The sequence below is a fragment of the Ananas comosus genome, linkage group 3 (genome assembly GCF_001540865.1).
Source record: "Ananas comosus cultivar F153 linkage group 3, ASM154086v1, whole genome shotgun sequence".
Lineage (NCBI taxonomy): Eukaryota > Viridiplantae > Streptophyta > Magnoliopsida > Poales > Bromeliaceae > Ananas > Ananas comosus.
The window spans coordinates 7,401,002-7,420,227 of NC_033623.1; the positions used below are offsets into that span (position 1 = coordinate 7,401,002).

The 19,226-nt window shown below is 35.2% G+C and overlaps 1 protein-coding gene across 2 annotated transcripts; it reads left to right on the forward strand.

Annotated features, from left to right (window-relative positions):
• On the forward strand, positions 8,029-11,469 carry LOC109708315 (MDIS1-interacting receptor like kinase 2-like). Of its 2 annotated transcripts, none has more exons than XM_020230019.1 (2): positions 8,029-10,812; positions 11,039-11,469. In XM_020230019.1, the coding sequence occupies exons 1-2, from the start codon at positions 8,085-8,087 to the stop codon at positions 11,356-11,358; spliced, it is 3,048 nt and encodes a 1,015-aa protein (XP_020085608.1). In that variant the 5' UTR covers positions 8,029-8,084; the 3' UTR covers positions 11,359-11,469. The 2 variants fall into 2 exon arrangements, with proteins under 2 accessions (XP_020085608.1, XP_020085609.1); XM_020230020.1 differs by having other exon boundaries at positions 11,010-11,207.

Sequence of the window (19,226 nt, forward strand, 5' to 3'; positions counted from 1 at the left end):
TGCACCCTTCACCTGGAACAATCTTTTCTCAAGTGGGGGGCAAGCTTAATTAAAGTTTAAATCTTATTTTAATTATTGATATTAACTTATAAATTAATCTAAATAATATATTTAAGTCATTATCTATTGCTTAAATAAATAAGTAATTATTTAATTTATTATTTATGATTAATTCGCTCATTAAGAATTAATTATTTAATTGATATTTTGATATTAATTAATTGGATAAAATATTATTATGTAATTTAAAATTATAACTACTTTTAATCCCACTATTCTAATCTAACCATCCAAAATACTATTTATCTTACTCTCAGAAACAATCTATTTTTATCTAAATAAAAATTTACTCTAATTTCTGTTTATATGTATCTAAACTTATACCTATTTCTCAAATAAATAGTTCTTATTTATATCCGAACCAAACGAAGCCTTAGGCCCAGTTTGGTTTGGGAATAAAGCGGGAAAAACAAAAGATATCCCCGCTATTCCACCAAACAGTATATATTTTAGCTAAGATATTTTATCATGGTCAAACCTTGTTACTCCGGTTATCCAGGAAGATATTGGATATACTACTCCATCTTTTTGGCAGAATAGTGTTATTCTGAAGTTTAGTTCCAAGCTTTTTTATGATTATAAATTGAATTACAACTATATTAGACAGGGTAAAATCTTATATAGTATGCTAAATTATTTTTATATAAAATTACTAATTGTACTAGATTAATTATTGCATATTATTTTATATTTAAAAATTATAATAAATTATATTTAAATATTATATTAAATTATTTCTATTAAATTTTAAGTTTAAGTGCATGCTAGTTAGTTGGAATAATTAAGTTGATCAATGTATGATTAGTGAAGTAACCCACGCGATGCGATGAATAGATAATTTAAAAATAGAAAATACTAGTAAGGATAATTTTCTAAATTCTTAAACAATTATACGTAAGAATGATAAAATGTTAAAAATTTCATATTTAATTAATTATAAATTAATTCAAATGTATAAACAATCTACGTGTCTAAACTTCACATTTCAAAAACAAATGAAGAAATTACTTGTTCATTAAATAATCTGCATAATCACATTTTATTACACAAATACATAAGGTAAAATATAAGAAGTTAAAGCTTTGGTTTAAGCAAAGAAAGAGAAAAAATCGATTAAGTTCAAACAAAGAAAAAAGAAAATATGTAGAAAACTTAGGCCGGTTTCGGATGGAGCCCATATACTCAACAATAAAAGAACGCTGTCATGTGGCAAATTTATGAAAAATAACTTATAGGTATAGATTTGTGCCAAATAACTATTATTGAAAATACTTTTTGAAGCATATCATTGGCCCTACTATGGCTGACATGGTGAACCTGGTGCGGACAATATCTTCTTTGTTTGGTGTTTTTTTTTTTTTTTTTTTTTTTTTTTTTTTTTTTTTTTTTTTTTTTTTTTTTTTTCCGTCAATGCAAACTACTCTACTACTCTGAAAAGATAAAGAAAAAGGCTCCTGTCAAATAAAGTCTTATCTGTTATAGTTATTTTATATTGGAATAATAACAATCAATTAAAGTTCTCAATATTATATACAAAGTGACAAAATAAAAAATTAAAATTTTGATTATATAATTTTAGTATAAAATTATCATATTATTCTAAAATAGATCATCCTTTATCATTTTACATGGCACAATATAATTCATTTGGAATTCTATATTTACACCTATCGCTTATTACAAAGAAGATCTTTTCCTTTCCTTCACCCTCAGACTTGTACAACTAAGGGTATGTTTGTTTCATCAGAACTGAACTTTAGGTTGAAGTGAATTTTTGGTTGAAGTGGAGTTTGGTGAAAACTACTTTTTTCCTGCTGTTTGTTTTGTAGTTATGAAAGTGACTTTTTATTAGTTCTGCTATTTGTTTGGTAAGAAGTGTACGATTTAAAACTATAATTTATATATAAATAATAAATAATTTAATAAATAAAAATAATATAATTATATTTTTATATAATTAAAATTTAATTTAAAACAACTATATTATTTTTTTATACATANCCCGCCCGCTCCTCTACGACCGCCCCTGCCTCGGGACGTCGTCCAACAACGACTCCAGCTCCCGCCACTCCAACCCCTCGCTCCGCTTCAGCTCGCGCAGCTCGCACGGCAACTCCAACCTCAACCCCTCCGACTCGAGGTGCTGCCTAAGCGGGCGCCGCAGCGTGGCGTGCGGCCGGGTCGCCGTGCCCCGCCGTCTACGCAACAACCTTTCCCTGGTGCTGCTTTCGCTAACGCCAAGCATGTTCGACCGAAAGGTAAAGTCTTCGCGGAGACGAAGGCTTTCGCGAAAGGGCCACCTTTACCTATTCTTCTTCTTCTTCTTCTTCTTCTGCTGCTGCTACGCTTTCTCCGCCTACCTCTCGAACCCCTCCCCTGCAAAGTACCGGCTCAATCACACCTCTACTACTCAGCCCTGAGCCCTGACCCCTGAGCCCTGAGCCCTCAACTAAATATTTTTAATTATTATTGCTTGGGGGCCCGGAAAAAGTCAGTAAACATATCACCCCTATCACCCTCACTGTCGCTGTCGCTCTCAGTTTATTCCTCCCAAATAATTATAAGCCCAATTCACCACCAATATCCACACGCCCACACTTTCGAAAAGGCACACCTAAAACCCAAACTACCCGAGTCTCCCACCTGATAACTTCTTGGAACGACGAACCGTAACGAATTTAAACTACTTCTTCTTTGTGTCAGCCATTCTAAGGTGTTAATTACGTATTTTAAATAATGCATGTTTGGTAGGTGAAAAATCCGGGGCCGCACGCTATGCTCTTTCACAAAAAATATTGTTCATAAATTATTCCCGTTAAAGTGGTGATCGGGGGAATTTATATATTTATAGCATTTATAGGGATATTTTAATTTTTATAGTATATATGGAGAAGTTTACATCTTTTAATAGTGTTTATGGAAAAGAAGTTTGCCTGTAATTCTAATTCAATATTTTATTGATTAAATAAGAACCAACCCAACAAGAAAACTGTCGTTGATTATTTCCTTATTAAAGTATTTATGGGAAATTTAAAATTTTTATTATTAAAAATCATGATTAATAACCACCTATTTTATACACCTTTGGGAGTGGATATCCAGTAAAACTTTATCTGGGGGAATGGAAGTTAAAAAATTGTAATTCTCGTGAACTTGAAAATCAAAAAAAAAACAAAAATATAAAATGAATTAATTTTCTAAAAGTTAACTCTAGGGAGCATCTTCTTAAACTATTTTAAAAATTGAATCAACCTTTTTTTTTATGAGTTAACGTTTTTATTTCTTAGTGAATCCAACTCTGCTACATATATATATCTTTCTCTCTCTCTTTTTCTCTCTCATGCCGATGATATGAGAATATTTATGCTAGCGGAAGCATGAGTATTCAGCAAAAGTTACTATCTCGAAGACTTATCTACTAGGTATAGCAATTTATAGTAGACCTTGTAAATTTTGAAAATTTTTAGTTTAAAATATTAAAAAACTATAATAAATGGAATGTTATTTTTTTAGAGTTTTAACTGTTAACAATTGCCACCCTATCAACGATCAAATTGTTATATTTTCTTAGTCTTCAATTTAAAAACTATCCTTTAATATAAGTGATAGATCTATCTTTAGTTATTGAAACTAGAATTTAACTTCTTAGGCTAGTAGATAAAAATCTTACAGCAAACTAAAACTGTTAAGTAAAATACAGGTGAAACTATCTGAAATAATATTAAAGCTTTTTAATGTTTTAAATAAAAAATCTTTAAAATTTATGAGATTTAGTAAAAATTGCTCGACCTAGCAGCTGAGCCTTCGAGGTAATAGCTTTTGTTAAATACTTATGCTTTCCGAGATATAAGTATTCTCATATCATCGGGATAAAAATATATCAGGCCGATATCACAAACATTTTCGTAGTTCGTGAACCAAGAATATTTAAAAAATGGGAATCTAGATGGGAAACTAGTAAAGGTGGGCAATCTAATATGATAAATTGGTTGGTGGGTGAGTTATGATCCCCAGGGAGTAGTAGATTGACGTGTAGAGAATTAGGTTACCTGTTTTTAGATGTTGGTGGTTATAAACTATGAAAATTTTCATATCCTCGAGTTAATTAATATATATATATATATATATATATATATATATATAATAAGTTTCGATCCTGATACGACTTCACCCGATTACCCACTCGTCCAGAAGTACGTTACAATGAAAAAACAACTGTTATTTACAAGTTAATTTTTTGATAACGAACTCACCCAGTATACTTTTTGTGATTATAGTTTTTTTTAAATATAGTTTTATAAAAAACATACTGAATACACTCAATAAATTTATTTTAAGTTTTTTTTAATTTAGAACTTTAATTATAACTTATAATGTTACCTGTTAACGTAATGTTGATATATATTAAATGTTCGCTTTTTAGTATTGTTCTAAATTAATAATGTGAATTATCTGATATCTAGAAATTAACATTTTAAAATTTTTCTTACAACTTAATAATACACTAACTTTCCAATTCTTAACTAGGACTAGTACATTAATTAGAATTTAATAATGTGAATCAATTTAATCATTATTCCCATTTTACCCATAAATGTCTTATAATCTACTGAAAAATTATCTTATAATTAGAATTCCCATGACCACTTATAAAAACGAAAAATCTCCCCATAACGACTATAAAACATTAAATCTCCCCGTAAATACTTTAAGAACAGAGGATCTTCCCATAACTACTTTAATAGGGATAAATTATATTGTGGATAACCCTATCAGAGTATTACTTAACAATAGATTTAACGAAAGAGAGTTCAAACTCCCGACCTGATCATGCTAAACACGCAAAAGTTTCTTCCGAGATTCTAAACCAAAAAAGTAAGTTTTTCGATAGTCATTAATCTCAAACTTTACTGTTATAAGTAAATTATCTCGATCAGAGGATATGATAGATATTATCGCCCCGAGGCCAGGATATCAAAATAAAAGCTAAAATCCCACAAGTTTAGTTGCTAGGTGTGGCAATTTTAACTAGATCCCATAAATTTCAAAAACCTTTATTTTAAAATATATAAAAGTTATATCAAATGAAATATTAGTTTGGTAAATTTTCAACAGTTAAAAGTTACCGATGATACCGTTCATCTACCTGATATATATATATATATATCATAAAATAAATATTTAAACATTAATAAATAATTATAAAGATTTATATAATATATACTACATTATACAAGTAATATTAAAATTTATATAAATTAAATATATATTTTGAATATTGTTATTATATATATTATATAATTAATAATATATAAATAATATATATATTATAAAATAAATATTTAAACATTAATAAATAATTATAAAGATTTATATAATATATACTACATTATACAAGTAATATTAAAATTTATATAAATTAAATATATATTTTGAATATTGTTATTATATATATTATATAATTAATAATATATAAATAATATATATATTATAAAATAAATATTTAAACATTAATAAATAATTATAAAGATTTATATAATATATACTACATTATACAAGTAATATTAAAATTTATATAAATTAAATATATATTTTGAATATTGTTATTATATATATTATATAATTAATAATATATAAATAATATATATATTATAAAATAAATATTTAAACATTAATAAATAATTATAAAGATTTATATAATATATACTACATTATACAAGTAATATTAAAATTTATATAAATTAAATATATATTTTGAATATTGTTATTATATATATTATATAATTAATAATATATAAATAATATATATATTATAAAATAAATATTTAAACATTAATAAATAATTATAAAGATTTATATAATATATACTACATTATACAAGTAATATTAAAATTTATATAAATTAAATATATATTTTGAATATTGTTATTATATATATTATATAATTAATAATATATAAATAATATATATATTATAAAATAAATATTTAAACATTAATAAATAATTATAAAGATTTATATAATATATACTACATTATACAAGTAATATTAAAATTTATATAAATTAAATATATATTTTGAATATTGTTATTATATATATTATATAATTAATAATATATAAATAATATATATATTATAAAATAAATATTTAAACATTAATAAATAATTATAAAGATTTATATAATATATACTACATTATACAAGTAATATTAAAATTTATATAAATTAAATATATATTTTGAATATTGTTATTATATATATTATATAATTAATAATATATAAATAATATATATATTATAAAATAAATATTTAAACATTAATAAATAATTATAAGATTTATATATTGACATAATACATTATACAAATAATATTAAAATTTATATAAATTAGATATATATCTTTAATAATATTATTATACATATCATATAATTAACAATATATAATTATTTTATATTATTTTTTAATATCATTTATCGAAAAATAGGTAAAAATATAAATAAAATTGATTTGTTAGTAATACTTTTTAATAATGAGAAAAAGATGTTTAATTTGTGATTAGCTGCATTTTGATAAAAAATGGCTTTTATAAAAAAGTGGCTTTAAAAAAAAAAAGATGTCAAAATGGATCTCGCTTTATGTGGATTTCGAGAGTTTGTTTACATTCTATCCTAAAAGGAGATGAAGAAATAACTAATAAATAACGCGGACCCCGATAAAACCTTTTATGTTATGTAAATAACTTTTGAAGCTCGATAGGTTTGTCCTGTAAACTGATTGATGATAAGCACACCAAGAAGCATTTGCCAGTTTAACAGGAAAAGATTTTATTATTCATACGTAACTTTTATGAGAAGTGTTTAACCGGGAACAGCCAAAAAAAATAAAAACCACCCCAGAATTAATCAAACAAAGGTGGTTGTTCTCTCGATGACGCTTTCCTTAAAGCGCATGAATAGGATCTTTCCAAGGTGTTTTGCTACACTTGGGCGTACTCAAGTTTTTATACTACATAAATAATTTTTTTAAAACCTAATTTTCAAATTCTTATAGTCAACTGTAATGATCAGATTATACTTAAGAAAATGTAGGAAATTTTCTCATCGCATCTCAAAAATACGATAAATTAATTAATTACCAATTCCTCTAAAGGTAGATTCTACTCCGACCTCCCTCAACACTATCTGGATGACTTTTTGTAGATTGGTTAATTATAAATAATAAAGCAAGGATAGATAGATATTATTTTGTGTATTAAACGGTGAAAGTAGCGTAGCACTTTTACCGAAATGTAATTTGGTACAGTAGCAGATTCTCTGCTCGGTTACTCTCGTACGTTTTACAAGTTTTTGTTACAACCTACGTAGGCTACGTGGCATTTGGTTAAGATTTTTTATATATTCTTTATTTAAAAGCATTATATTATTTAATAAATTTATAAAATATAATATGTATAATATATATAGTATATAATAAAACACTATAATTAGTAATTTATAAAGTTGTTAGTAGCATATGACATACTGTATACCTCGAAATTATATGTGATCCATGTTGCTTTTAAAAAAGGGGAGAGGGACAAAAAAAAAAAAAAAAAAAAAAAATGATATCACTCAACATCCCCACCTTTGCTCGATTTGAGCTCGCTCGAATAGAACCGAGTTTAAGCCGAACTTTAATTAAAGCTCGGATTTAAATTCGAGTTCGAACCTAACTTTAATTAAGCTCGACTCGAGCTCGCTCGGATTAAAGCTCAGCTCGCTCGAGCTCGAGATTTGCTCGGCGAACTTTAAGAGTTGTAGTATGCTAGTTATCAAATGTCTCACTCGCTTGGACCTCGGCAGCAACGGTTTCGCCGGCCCGATCCCCCCGGAGATCGGGCGGCTCTCTGAGCTCCTCGACCTCCGTCTCTACAACAACAACCTCGCCGGGCCCATCCCCTTCCAGCTCAGCTACCTCCCCAAGGTGCACTACTTTGACCTCGGCTCGAATTACTTGGCAAATCCGGACTACCAAAAATTCTCGGCCATGCCTTCCGTGACGCATCTCTCCCTGTTCCTCAACTCCTTAACAATGCAGTTCCCGCAGTTCATCCTCAACTGCACGAACCTCACTTACCTCGATCTCTCGCAAAACGCATTCTCGGGCCCTATACCGGATTCGATTTCCACGGATTTACCCCATCTTGAGTACCTCAACCTCACCTACAATAGCTTCGCCGGAAACATTCCGGCGTCCCTCACCAAGCTTTCGCGGCTCCGGGACCTGCGTCTCGGAGCCAACAATCTCACCGGCGGGATACCCCCGGTGCTCGGGTCCATCTCCACCCTCCGAATTCTCGAGCTCTTTAGCAATTCTTTACCCGGGCCGATCCCCGCGTCCCTCGGCCGCCTCGGATTGCTCCAACGCCTGGACCTTCACTCTGCCGGATTGAACTCCACCGTTCCGCAAGACCTGAGCCTCTGTACTGACCTCAACTTCATAGACTTATCCAACAACCTTCTCACGGGCGAGCTGCCCAAGTCCTTTTCGAACCTCACGAAAATGAGGGAGTTCGGCATTTCGACCAATTTGCTCTCCGGCGGGATCCTGCCGGACCTGTTCACAAACTGGCCCGAGCTCATCTCCTTTCAGATACAAAACAACACGTTCGCCGGGCCGATCCCGCCGGAGATCGGATCCGCTAAAAGGCTCTTAGTTCTTTTCCTTTACATCAATAACCTTTCTGGCGTGATCCCGCCAGAGATTGGAAATTTAGTTAGCTTGACGAATCTGGATCTTTCGATGAACCAGCTCACCGGTCCCATCCCTCGGTCGATCAGAAATCTCAAGCAACTCACCCGTTTAGCACTCTTCTACAACAACCTTACAGGTTCAATACCGGAAGAGATTGGGAACTTGACGGCGCTAACCGTGTTAGATATAAACACCAACCAACTAGAAGGCGAATTGCCGACATCTATTTCGAAGCTCCCAAATCTCGCGACCCTCTCGGTATTCAACAACAATCTCACCGGCAGAATCCCTGCAGACCTCGGAGTGAACAATCTGCAGTTAACAGATGTCAGCTTCTCCCATAACAGCTTCACAGGGGAGCTGCCACAGAGCCTGTGCAGGGGCTTTGCGCTAGCGTACTTCACTGCGAACAACAACAACTTCTCGGGCCAGCTTCCACCTTGCCTGCATAACTGCTCGAATCTGGTTCGCGTCCGGCTGGAGCACAACCACTTCACTGGCGACATATCGGAGGCTTTTGGAGTCCACCCGGATCTTCTGTACCTGGATCTCACTGGGAACGGATTGACCGGCACGATTTCGTCCGACTGGGCGGAGTGTAAGAATCTGACTTACTTGCACTTGGATGGTAATAGCATATCAGGTGAAATTCCTGCATCAATTGGCAACATGACCAATATGCAGGATCTCAGCCTAAGTTCCAACCTCTTGACAGGGTCCATTCCGCCCGAATTGGGACAGCTTAAGTTCTTGTACAAACTCAATCTGAGTGATAATATGTTAACAGGTCTAGTCCCTTCCCATTTGGGCAACATCAATCGATTACAATCCCTCGATCTATCAGCGAACAAGCTCACAGGCCCCATTCTGCCCGAACTTGGCAATTTGAATCAGCTTTTGCTGCTCGATATGAGCAAAAATGGGTTATCAGGAGGTATACCATATCAGATTGGGAACTTGGTTCTACTGCAAATTTTGTTGGATTTGAGCAGCAATTCGCTCTCCGGGCTGATCCCGTCAAATCTCGATAAGCTCTCTGCGCTTCAGAAGCTTAATGTCTCGCACAATGACCTCTCAGGTCAAATCCCGGCAACATTTTCCAACATGTTAAGCCTCGACTCTGTTGATTTCTCAGACAACCAGCTTAGCGGCGCGATTCCGCCCGGAAGAGCTTTTCAGAATGCAACTTCCGCTGCCTATGTTGGGAACCTCGGCTTGTGCGGACATGTTCAAGGCTTAGCTTCATGCCCGTCTGCTTCCTCCAGCAGCAATTCTGATAAGCACCACAAGAGAACACGGGTCATTGCTGTTATTGTCCCAATTGTAGCAATTTTGGTCTTAGCAATCACAGTTATCATAGTCATATTATTTTGCAGAAAGGGTCCTAGAGAATATTTGGAGACAGAGAGTGTGACCAAGGACATATGGGAATCATTGATATGGGAAAGGGAGGGTAAATTTTCATTTTTGGACATTATGAATGCCACAGACAACTTCAATGAGGTCTACCGCATAGGCGAAGGAGGTTTCGGTAGTGTCTACAAAGCCGAGCTCGCGGCGGGCCCGGTGGTCGCTGTGAAATGCCTCCAGGTGGCCGAGCCTGGCGATGTATCCGAGATCAACAAGAAGAGCTTCGAGAATGAGATCCGCGCCCTCACCGAAGTGCGGCATCGGAACATTGTGAAGCTTCATGGGTTCTGCGTGAGGAGTGGGTACGTGTACTTGGTGTATGAGTATATTGAAAAGGGTAGTTTGGGAAACGTGCTTTATAGTGAGGAAGAGGGCAAGAAGCTAAATTGGGCCATGAGGGTGAAGGTGATTCAGGGTGTGGCCCATGCTTTGGCCTATTTGCACCATGATTGTACACGGCCGATAGTTCACCGCGACATCTCGGTGAATAACATCTTGCTGGAGTCCGAATACGAGCCGCGGATAGCGGATTTCGGTACTGCAAAGTTGCTAAGGCTGGGTTCCATTAGTTGGACATCAGTTGCAGGCTCTTACGGCTATATGGCACCAGGTAAGTTTTTTTCATCTGCTCATTTCAATTTCTTGAGCTTCTAATTTTTTTTTTTTTTTTCTTTCTTTTTGGTGCATCAGTTCTGCTTATGTAAGCATCCACTAGGCATCTCGTGCAATTCATTCATTCATTCATGCAAGCCACCTTGGACGTCGATCACTAGTATTGATAATTTATACTCGTTTTCGTCGCTTTAGGGGAATTGCATGTTGTTACTCTTTTGCAGAGTTGGCGTACACTATGAAGGTCACGGAGAAATGCGATGTGTACAGCTTCGGAATTGTAGCACTAGAAGTGATGATGGGGAAGCATCCGGGGGACCTCGTTTCAGCTCGACCGTCGACCATCTCTTCTTCATCCGATGCCGACGATCTTTTACTACAAGATGTGTTGGATCAGCGGTTGCCCCCTCCGACCGGACAACTAGCCGAGGAGGTGGCGTTCATTGTTAAGGTCGCGCTCGCCTGCACCCGCACCTCCCCAGACTCCCGCCCTTCTATGCGGTCGGTCGCCCAGGAGATCTCTGCACGCACCCTGCAGGCGTAACTCGCCGATCCGTTTCGTGCCACCACTGTAAGCAAATTGATCACCGACTACCGAAATGATTTTAATACAATTGGAGCACTTTTTTCTTTTCTTTTTTTTTTTTTTTTTTGCTTTTGGAGATAATTCCATCGTGAATGAGATTATACATGTAAAGCCTTCTTCAACTAGCAGCTAGCATCAAAATAAATGTTAATTCAGCATTACGTAACCCTAGTTAAGTTAAATTGTCATGTGGAATTTGATACAATTAGTTGAGGCATGTATTTTGTTTACACTATTGCAGGCAAGTGATTAAATTGCGGGATTGCTCTATTAATTTTCATTGGCTAAATTGTACTGCTAGTCCACTCTATCCAAAGCTTCATTTTGAGACTCAAACTTTTTATATTCCTATAGTAAGTGGCAAAGAACTTGGTGGTTAGTATCCGAGATCCCAAGTTTGAATCTTAGTTGATTTACATTTCCAGCTAAATTTATTTCTAAGAAAATAAACGAATCGGATAGCATGCTACCTTTCTCTCTCGAAAAAAAACTTTTTATATTATTTTGTTTCTATTCATGAACCTTTAATAATATTTTATTTTATTTTATTTTAGTACTCTATGCCAAGTACTGGCATAGATATTTGGTCACACTAGATTCTCTTTTAATATTAACTAGTGAAAAAAAGAATACTATCCTGCCAATTATGACTTTATATATAAAAATATATATAAAAAATGAGTAAAACTTTTATTAAATAAAAGCATATAATTGTAATTCAGTAATATTTTTTGGCATTTTTGCACAAAAAATTTGTTGTTTTGGTATTTTTATAAAATCGAACTATCATTTTTAATTTTGCATGTTCGAGTCGGATTTTGATAAATTGACAAAAATACTCCTATTCTATCTCTCCTTTTTCTCTCTCCTTCCTTTTTTTTTCTCTTCTTGCTTACTCTCCTCCTCATCCACCTCCACCGCCCCTCGCCACTGCACACCTCTCCCCTAACTCACCCATATCCCCACTGCCGCCGTCGTGTTTCTACCCGGCTACCTTGTCTTTGTAGGCAGTGACGAGTCCGTTCTAGGTGAAGAGTTTAGCAGTGAGGCCGAGGCGCGGGCGTGGCCGTGGATAGTAGCAGCGACAAAGGTACCGTAGGATTTAAGGATGGCAGGGAGGGAGATCACGTCAAGGGTAGGGGGCGGTGGCTATGGAGCATACAATAGAAGAGAGAGAGGGTGAGGAAGGGGGCATCGTAGTGGGAGAGTATGTAGAGGCTGGGAAAAAAAAAAAAAAAAAAAAAAGAGGAAAGAAGAAAGAGAAAAAAAAAAAAGAAAGAAATCTGTGTGTGTATTTCTTCTCCTGAGAAAACCACCACATGCCATGGCCGCTCAGGGAAATGCCAAGAAGAATAGTAGCAGGAATAAGAAGAAAAAATTGCATTATTTTGATACGTGGAACTTCCCAAATAATTGTGGAACTTCTCAAATAATTCAATTTAGTCTCAATGACATCGTACTTGTGTCGATCGCGCTGCTGTCGGATGTTAAATGAAAGTTGAACTATCCGCCAAGAGAGTTGCGCAAAAACCTGAGCTACAATGAGTTTCATGTTCGCATCCTTCCTCGATAAGAGAAGGTGTGATGGAACCGCTCTATTCTATATGTCAAATTTCTATGGGGCAATCACAAGGAGCAGAAGGCTAAGTGGGAGCTCGAGAGCTCAATGGTAGGAGTGTTCCGTCATCCCTTCAAGGAATTGATATAAACTATGATTTTAAGTTCCGTAAACAAAACTCTTTTAATGGAGGAGAAATATAATATACTAAAATTTAGTACATATATTGAACTTTAGCCAAATTGTTGAACGCTAGTGAAAATAGTTATAAAAAACTATTTGGAAGATACTAGAAAGACTACCTGTCATGCCCCGAGTTGTAGCGGAACCTGTGCTCGCCAACAGATCTGCCGCATATACGGGAAGCCTCGTACACACAAAGCGTCAAAAGTGTCACGCCCCGCCAGCGGTCCTATTTGGTTCGTTCGGGCACGTTAAACAGACGTCGAACGGACAGCACCTTCCCTGTCCGCCCAAGGCTCAACAATAAGTACAAATTAAGTAGAGAAATTTGCACAAGCGGAAACATACAAATTTGGCTTGCACGAGGGTAAGCAATAGCCAAAGTGAAAGTAAGTAAACAACATACATGTAATATGATTAACTTTTAACCACATACATGCATTCAACATTTGCATTCTTTTACATCTTTTGCATCATTTCTTCTTATATCACATATTCCCAAAATAGAATTCTTTACATTCTTTCATTTAAACATCTATACCTATACATTATTTCCCATGAAGTCTTGCCACGTGGCGGTCCCTCCTTTATCCTTACCTTCTCCTTCTTCTCTAATCACAACCTACACTCTTCATCTCATCACCAAGGAGTTACTAATGCATCATTAACTGTAATAATTACGATCTTAAACCCACACTCTTCATCTCTCCACCAAGGAGTTACTAATGCATCATTAACTTTAATAATTACGATGACCCACACAATTAGCACCACTAAAACCCCATCATCATCATCTCCTCATTCTCCAAAACCAAATACCACACTCCAACAATGTCCTATGTTACAAACCAACTCTTCTTTCTATTATTCTTATTATTATTTTCGAACGCGAGTACGAACCCGTCAACGCCATTCAGGTCGAGCCATGATTGTTCGGGGGCGTTCTTTGGGTTCAGCGAATGCTTGGAGTTTGTGGAGGGCGGGGCGAACGGGGCTGAATCGGGGTTGCTGCTCCGGGTTCGGTCACGTGCTGAGCCGGAGCGTCATGTGCCTCTGCGAGGCCATACGAGAAGGGGCGAGGCTAGACGTACCCGTGAAAATCACCAAAGCTCTCGCTTTGCCCTCGCTTTGTGGGCTCTCCTACACGCTAATAGTCCCCTGTTACAAAAGTAAGAGGTGTATTTTTTTATAGTCCAATTTCATATATACAAATTGCTTTCATAAGAAAAAATAAGTAAAATAAGATTTCTTCGTACTCTTTTTATTCAATTTTTTGGCGCATAAGGATGGTTCATATTTTGTAATTTTTTTAATTTTTTTATCTTTTTGTTTTTAAATTGTATGTGTACTGAAATTAGGGTTTCGTGGATTGTAGCGCAGCATCGCGGGGGAAAGCGAAGATAGATTTGGAGTCAATGAGAGAAAAGAAGTGGTACGTTCGGAGAGATCTATAGGGAATCAACGTGGCTGTGACGAAAAAGGAGCTTGACGTTGATAATGGCGGCAAAGGTAATATGGAGATGGGGATTCGTCTCCCCGATGTCGGTAGTGCGATCAAGATGCATATGGAGTAATAATTCTATTGCTGCTTCTTTCATTACTATTTTTTATAATTTATTTACTGAAATTATAAATTTTGTTACATTTGTACGTATATTTGTTTCATCTCTTTTATTTGTATATATGTTAATATATATTATCTTTATTTATTAATGTCTTATGGCAATTCAAAAAATTTAAAATTTTTACTTTGTGAATCTTCCGTCTTCGATAGCATCAGCCCGCTGCAATGCGCGGGTAACTTCACTAGTTTGCATCATTCATACAACTATAATTATCAAAGTACAAAAGATGATATATAAAGGGGTATGCAACTACACAAAATATAACCAACACGGGTGCTCATTGTCTATGGCGCGATACTCTTACCGCGTTCGTCGGCCGGGTCACTCAATCCCGGCTCTATAGAAAAAGGGGGGTGAGAACTACAACAAAGTTCCCAGTGGGTTCGGCCGCCGACCTCGCCGACTCACATCTCAAATCTCATAGGTGAGGAGACTCTGCGCTACACACACCCGAGACCGTCTGCTCGGTAATTATGTTACCCAAACACGATTACTACTCTGGAGCTCACTACTTGGGTGGGGCGACCACGCTAAGGTCAAACAGACTATGTGAGTATGATCCAATCATCTCACTCGAGGATACCCTGTCTACTAGGGATAACAACAACACGGGAGATCCACTAATCCCAATACTCATGTCACAAGTGTGTTTACTATACTAGTTTCACATGGCACATATCATAACAACTCAGGAATTCTTCTATCCTTACGTTCATATCATAGTGTTTTCATTACACTAGTCCAAATGCCCCTCGATCTACTTGACAATATACTAGTCCACATCGAGTAATAAAGTTTTCATGTTCTTGTTTTCAAATGTCGAACTCTCTACTCAACCTAGAGTTCTCGACCCAAGTTCACATCTATATGAATCTACCATATGCTACAACATGTCATCATGCATATTCATCTAACATAATCCACAATATGTCAACATGCATATTCCATCTCATGCATTCATATAGCCTCTATGTCATGTATTCATCTAGCATCTCATGGTAGGTAATAACATCAAGCATAATATGATTCCTACATTCACATTATTATGTACAACCTACCAAATATATATACATGCATAAATAGTAACCATGCATCATCATTATCATCTATGGTAGTTCAATCATAGCATTTATCTCATGCAATCACATGTTTTACAACCAACTACCATTATATGCATCAATGATAAACAACACTCCACTTCGATATGGAAGTGAGCTAATATCTTTGGTGATATGGAAGTGAGCTAATATCTTTGGTGAGCACAGCCCAACTCGCAACGCTCTCCAATTGCTTGTAGTCGCTTGCAATCGGCCTCCCGCGGCACACGTGGTCCGGTTCGACCCGAACTTGCAATCGGCAACCGAACATCAATCCGCGACCTAGGGTCTTCAAAAGCTCCTCTCTAACCTTCAATTAGAGAGTTAAAGGGTTAAATGAGATCAAAACCCTCCAAATCCCAAAACCCTTATCTCTAACCCTAGTATGAAAATAACCTCCAAATAATCCGAAATTAAATGGAGCAACATGATAGAAATACTTTAGAGACCATTAGAACACTAAGCATCAAGGATTAAACCAGATTCCAAACACTTACCGAAATGCGAATGCCGAGACAGAAGCACGCGGCTCAACCGGGCGCACGAAAACCCGATCCAGCGCTCCGCACGCGTTCCCAAGCCCGCTATCTACCAAGCCTCTGAATTTGGAAGAAAGAGATAAAAAGAGTAGGGAGATATCTAGAGAGAGAAAGGGAGGGTTTCTCTCTTCCTCTCCATACGTGTGTGTGTGTGTGGACTGTGTTGGCTATGGGAGGAAGAAAAAAGGGTCAAAACCCCTTTTTATAGTCAATCTCCAACATTAACACAATTTCAGCTTAGCAGCTCAGAATTTGTTCCTTTTCGCCGGAGCCCTTATGAATGTCCGTTTGCGCTCAAATTTGACAGTCAGACTCGGTTTAAGCTAATAAAAAGAAAGATATCTTAACTTCTCAGTTTTGACCATTTTTTGTCACCGAAAGCTCTACCGACTAAAATTTCTAACAAATAGCAGTCAGATTTTTTTTTCCACTTTCCGGGTGTCAGAATGATATGAAACTTTAAATCTAACCTCATAAAAATAATCCCGACATATTTCCAGATTTTCATAATTTTCCGACACTGTAAATTTTCTGCTAAAATATCAGCCCCGTTCTTTACAAAAAATTCTAAATTTTCTGTTTCCATTCCAATTTCAGCACAAGTCATTATGACTTACATTTTACTTCTTTAAGTCTAATAAAAATAGTATCTTACACTATTTTTATTTACATTTACTTTTATATTAAGAATCCGGTACATTACATTAATCCTCAAAAATCCCAACAAAAATAAAAGAAAATAAAAGACGGGAAGAGGAGAGGCTTCTTACCCTTCTCTCCTCAGGTTCCAAGCTCATGGAACCCTCAAAGGGGCGTGGGGTATATATAGAGTAGCTACAATTGCAAAAACACCCCTAAAAAAATAAGCAGTCTGCGGATTGCACTGCGTACCGGTGACACGGGAAAGAGTACCGGTACCAAGCAGCAGCCTGCGCAAACCCAAGCCTCGGGTTGACAAGAAAACGCATTAGGTACCGGTACCAGCCCGATCCAGTACCGGTACCAGGTCCAGTACCGGTACGGGGCCGATGCAGTACCGGTATTCTGCCCTGCAGAGTCAACCCGAGAGCAGCCCAAATTCCTCATTTTGGAGATTTTGGCGCTAAGTTTTCACCCTCGCTCCTCGGGATGCGAGTCATAGGTCAGAACACTGTCAACGACCCTCAAGAATATCTGAAAAAACTCAGAACACAGATCAAACACTCGAACCTTACAATTTGCTAAAGTTCAGTGTGTTACACATGGTGTATTTACTAATTGTTAGTAAATAATATGAGGACTTATGTGTAAATATTACACACGAATCGAATTAGGATTAGGATTCAGTTAATATTATAACCAACTCGTGGGTTAATGGATAATCTAATCGGACTACGATTTTGATTAGGATTAGGATTAGGCTTAGGGTTTTCTCATTATAAATATATGTCATATGACATATTAAAAGAAATAATACAAGAAAAATACAAAACCCTAGCCGTCAATCCTCTCCTCCACAATTAATCTATCTGTTTCAATCTTCAAAAAAAAGTTGCTAGCACATTTAGAAGATTGATTCATCTTCCTCAAATCGACACAAAAGTTAATCCGTGATCGAATCACAGATCGAAGCGGTCGTCTAATTCGATCAAGGGCGTGATTTCGTGTGAACGCGAGTAGAGGCCGGGCGCATGCACAGCTAAGCGAGGACGAACAATTTTTACCAACGATTGTCGACTTCCGATGATCTCAACCCGTGCAAGGTGAAAAAACTAGATTTTATTTGATTAGATCAATTAGATTAATTATTAATAATCTAAAGCGAAACACGAGATGATCTTTGATTTTAAAATTTTTAATTGTATTATTTTCTTCCGCTGTGTATACATAATTTTCTTACATTTAGATGGACCCCGAATTAATTATAAATAAATTGGAGTGAGTTTAGAGTTGAATGTATATATACATACATACATGTATGTATGTATATATATATATGTATGTATATATACATACATATATATATATATATACATACATACATGTGTGTGTGTGTATATACATACAAGTATATATATATATATATATATATATATATATATATATATATATATATATATATATATATATATATATATTATATTAATAACATGTATGTATGTATGTATGTATATATACATTCATACATGTATGTATGTATGTATGATATGTCATGTGTATACACAAACATACATGTATGTATGTATGTGTACATGGTATGTATGTGTATACACATAACATACATACAGAGTAGATTAAGAAGACTTTTACAGTATCACTCCCTATGGATGGCTTGTGTGTTTTTAACGCCTTGGATGTGATAGATGTGAGTGAGATGATAGTGCGAGGTGGTGTGGTGGTGGTGAATAGTGTTGATCCCAAGGACTATTAGTAATACAAGAGGTAAGATCCAATACTAAAAGAACGTAATAGCACGATGGGGGGTGATACTTTGTAAAAGTATCCTAGCTCAACTCCATACATTACATACATACATATATATATTATATATATAGAATTATATAAACTCGAGAGAGAGAGAGAGAGAGAGAGAGAGAGAAGAGAGAGAGGTTGGATTGGGCTACTATTAGTAGCAAAATCGCCATGTTGCTTACAGTTTTTTAGCCTTTGATCAATTCTTTTATTATTTTAACGTATTGGACTTAATACTATAACCACGTGGGACCACTCAACCCGTAGGGGAACCACTCACTTAACTGACTAATTTCATCCTGACCCATTTTTCATACAAGGGTTAAAAACTAATAGCAAGAAAAAGCGTTTAACTATAATAGTGATTCGCAGC

Excerpts from the sequence above, each read along its gene's own strand:
- LOC109708315 (XM_020230019.1), top strand. The coding sequence starts at position 8,085 with ATGCCTTCCGTGACGCATCTCTCCCTGTTCCTCAACTCCTTAACAATG. Across the intron at positions 10,813-11,038 it reads TTACGGCTATATGGCACCAG|AGTTGGCGTACACTATGAAG; the intron begins GTAAGTTTTTTT and ends ACTCTTTTGCAG.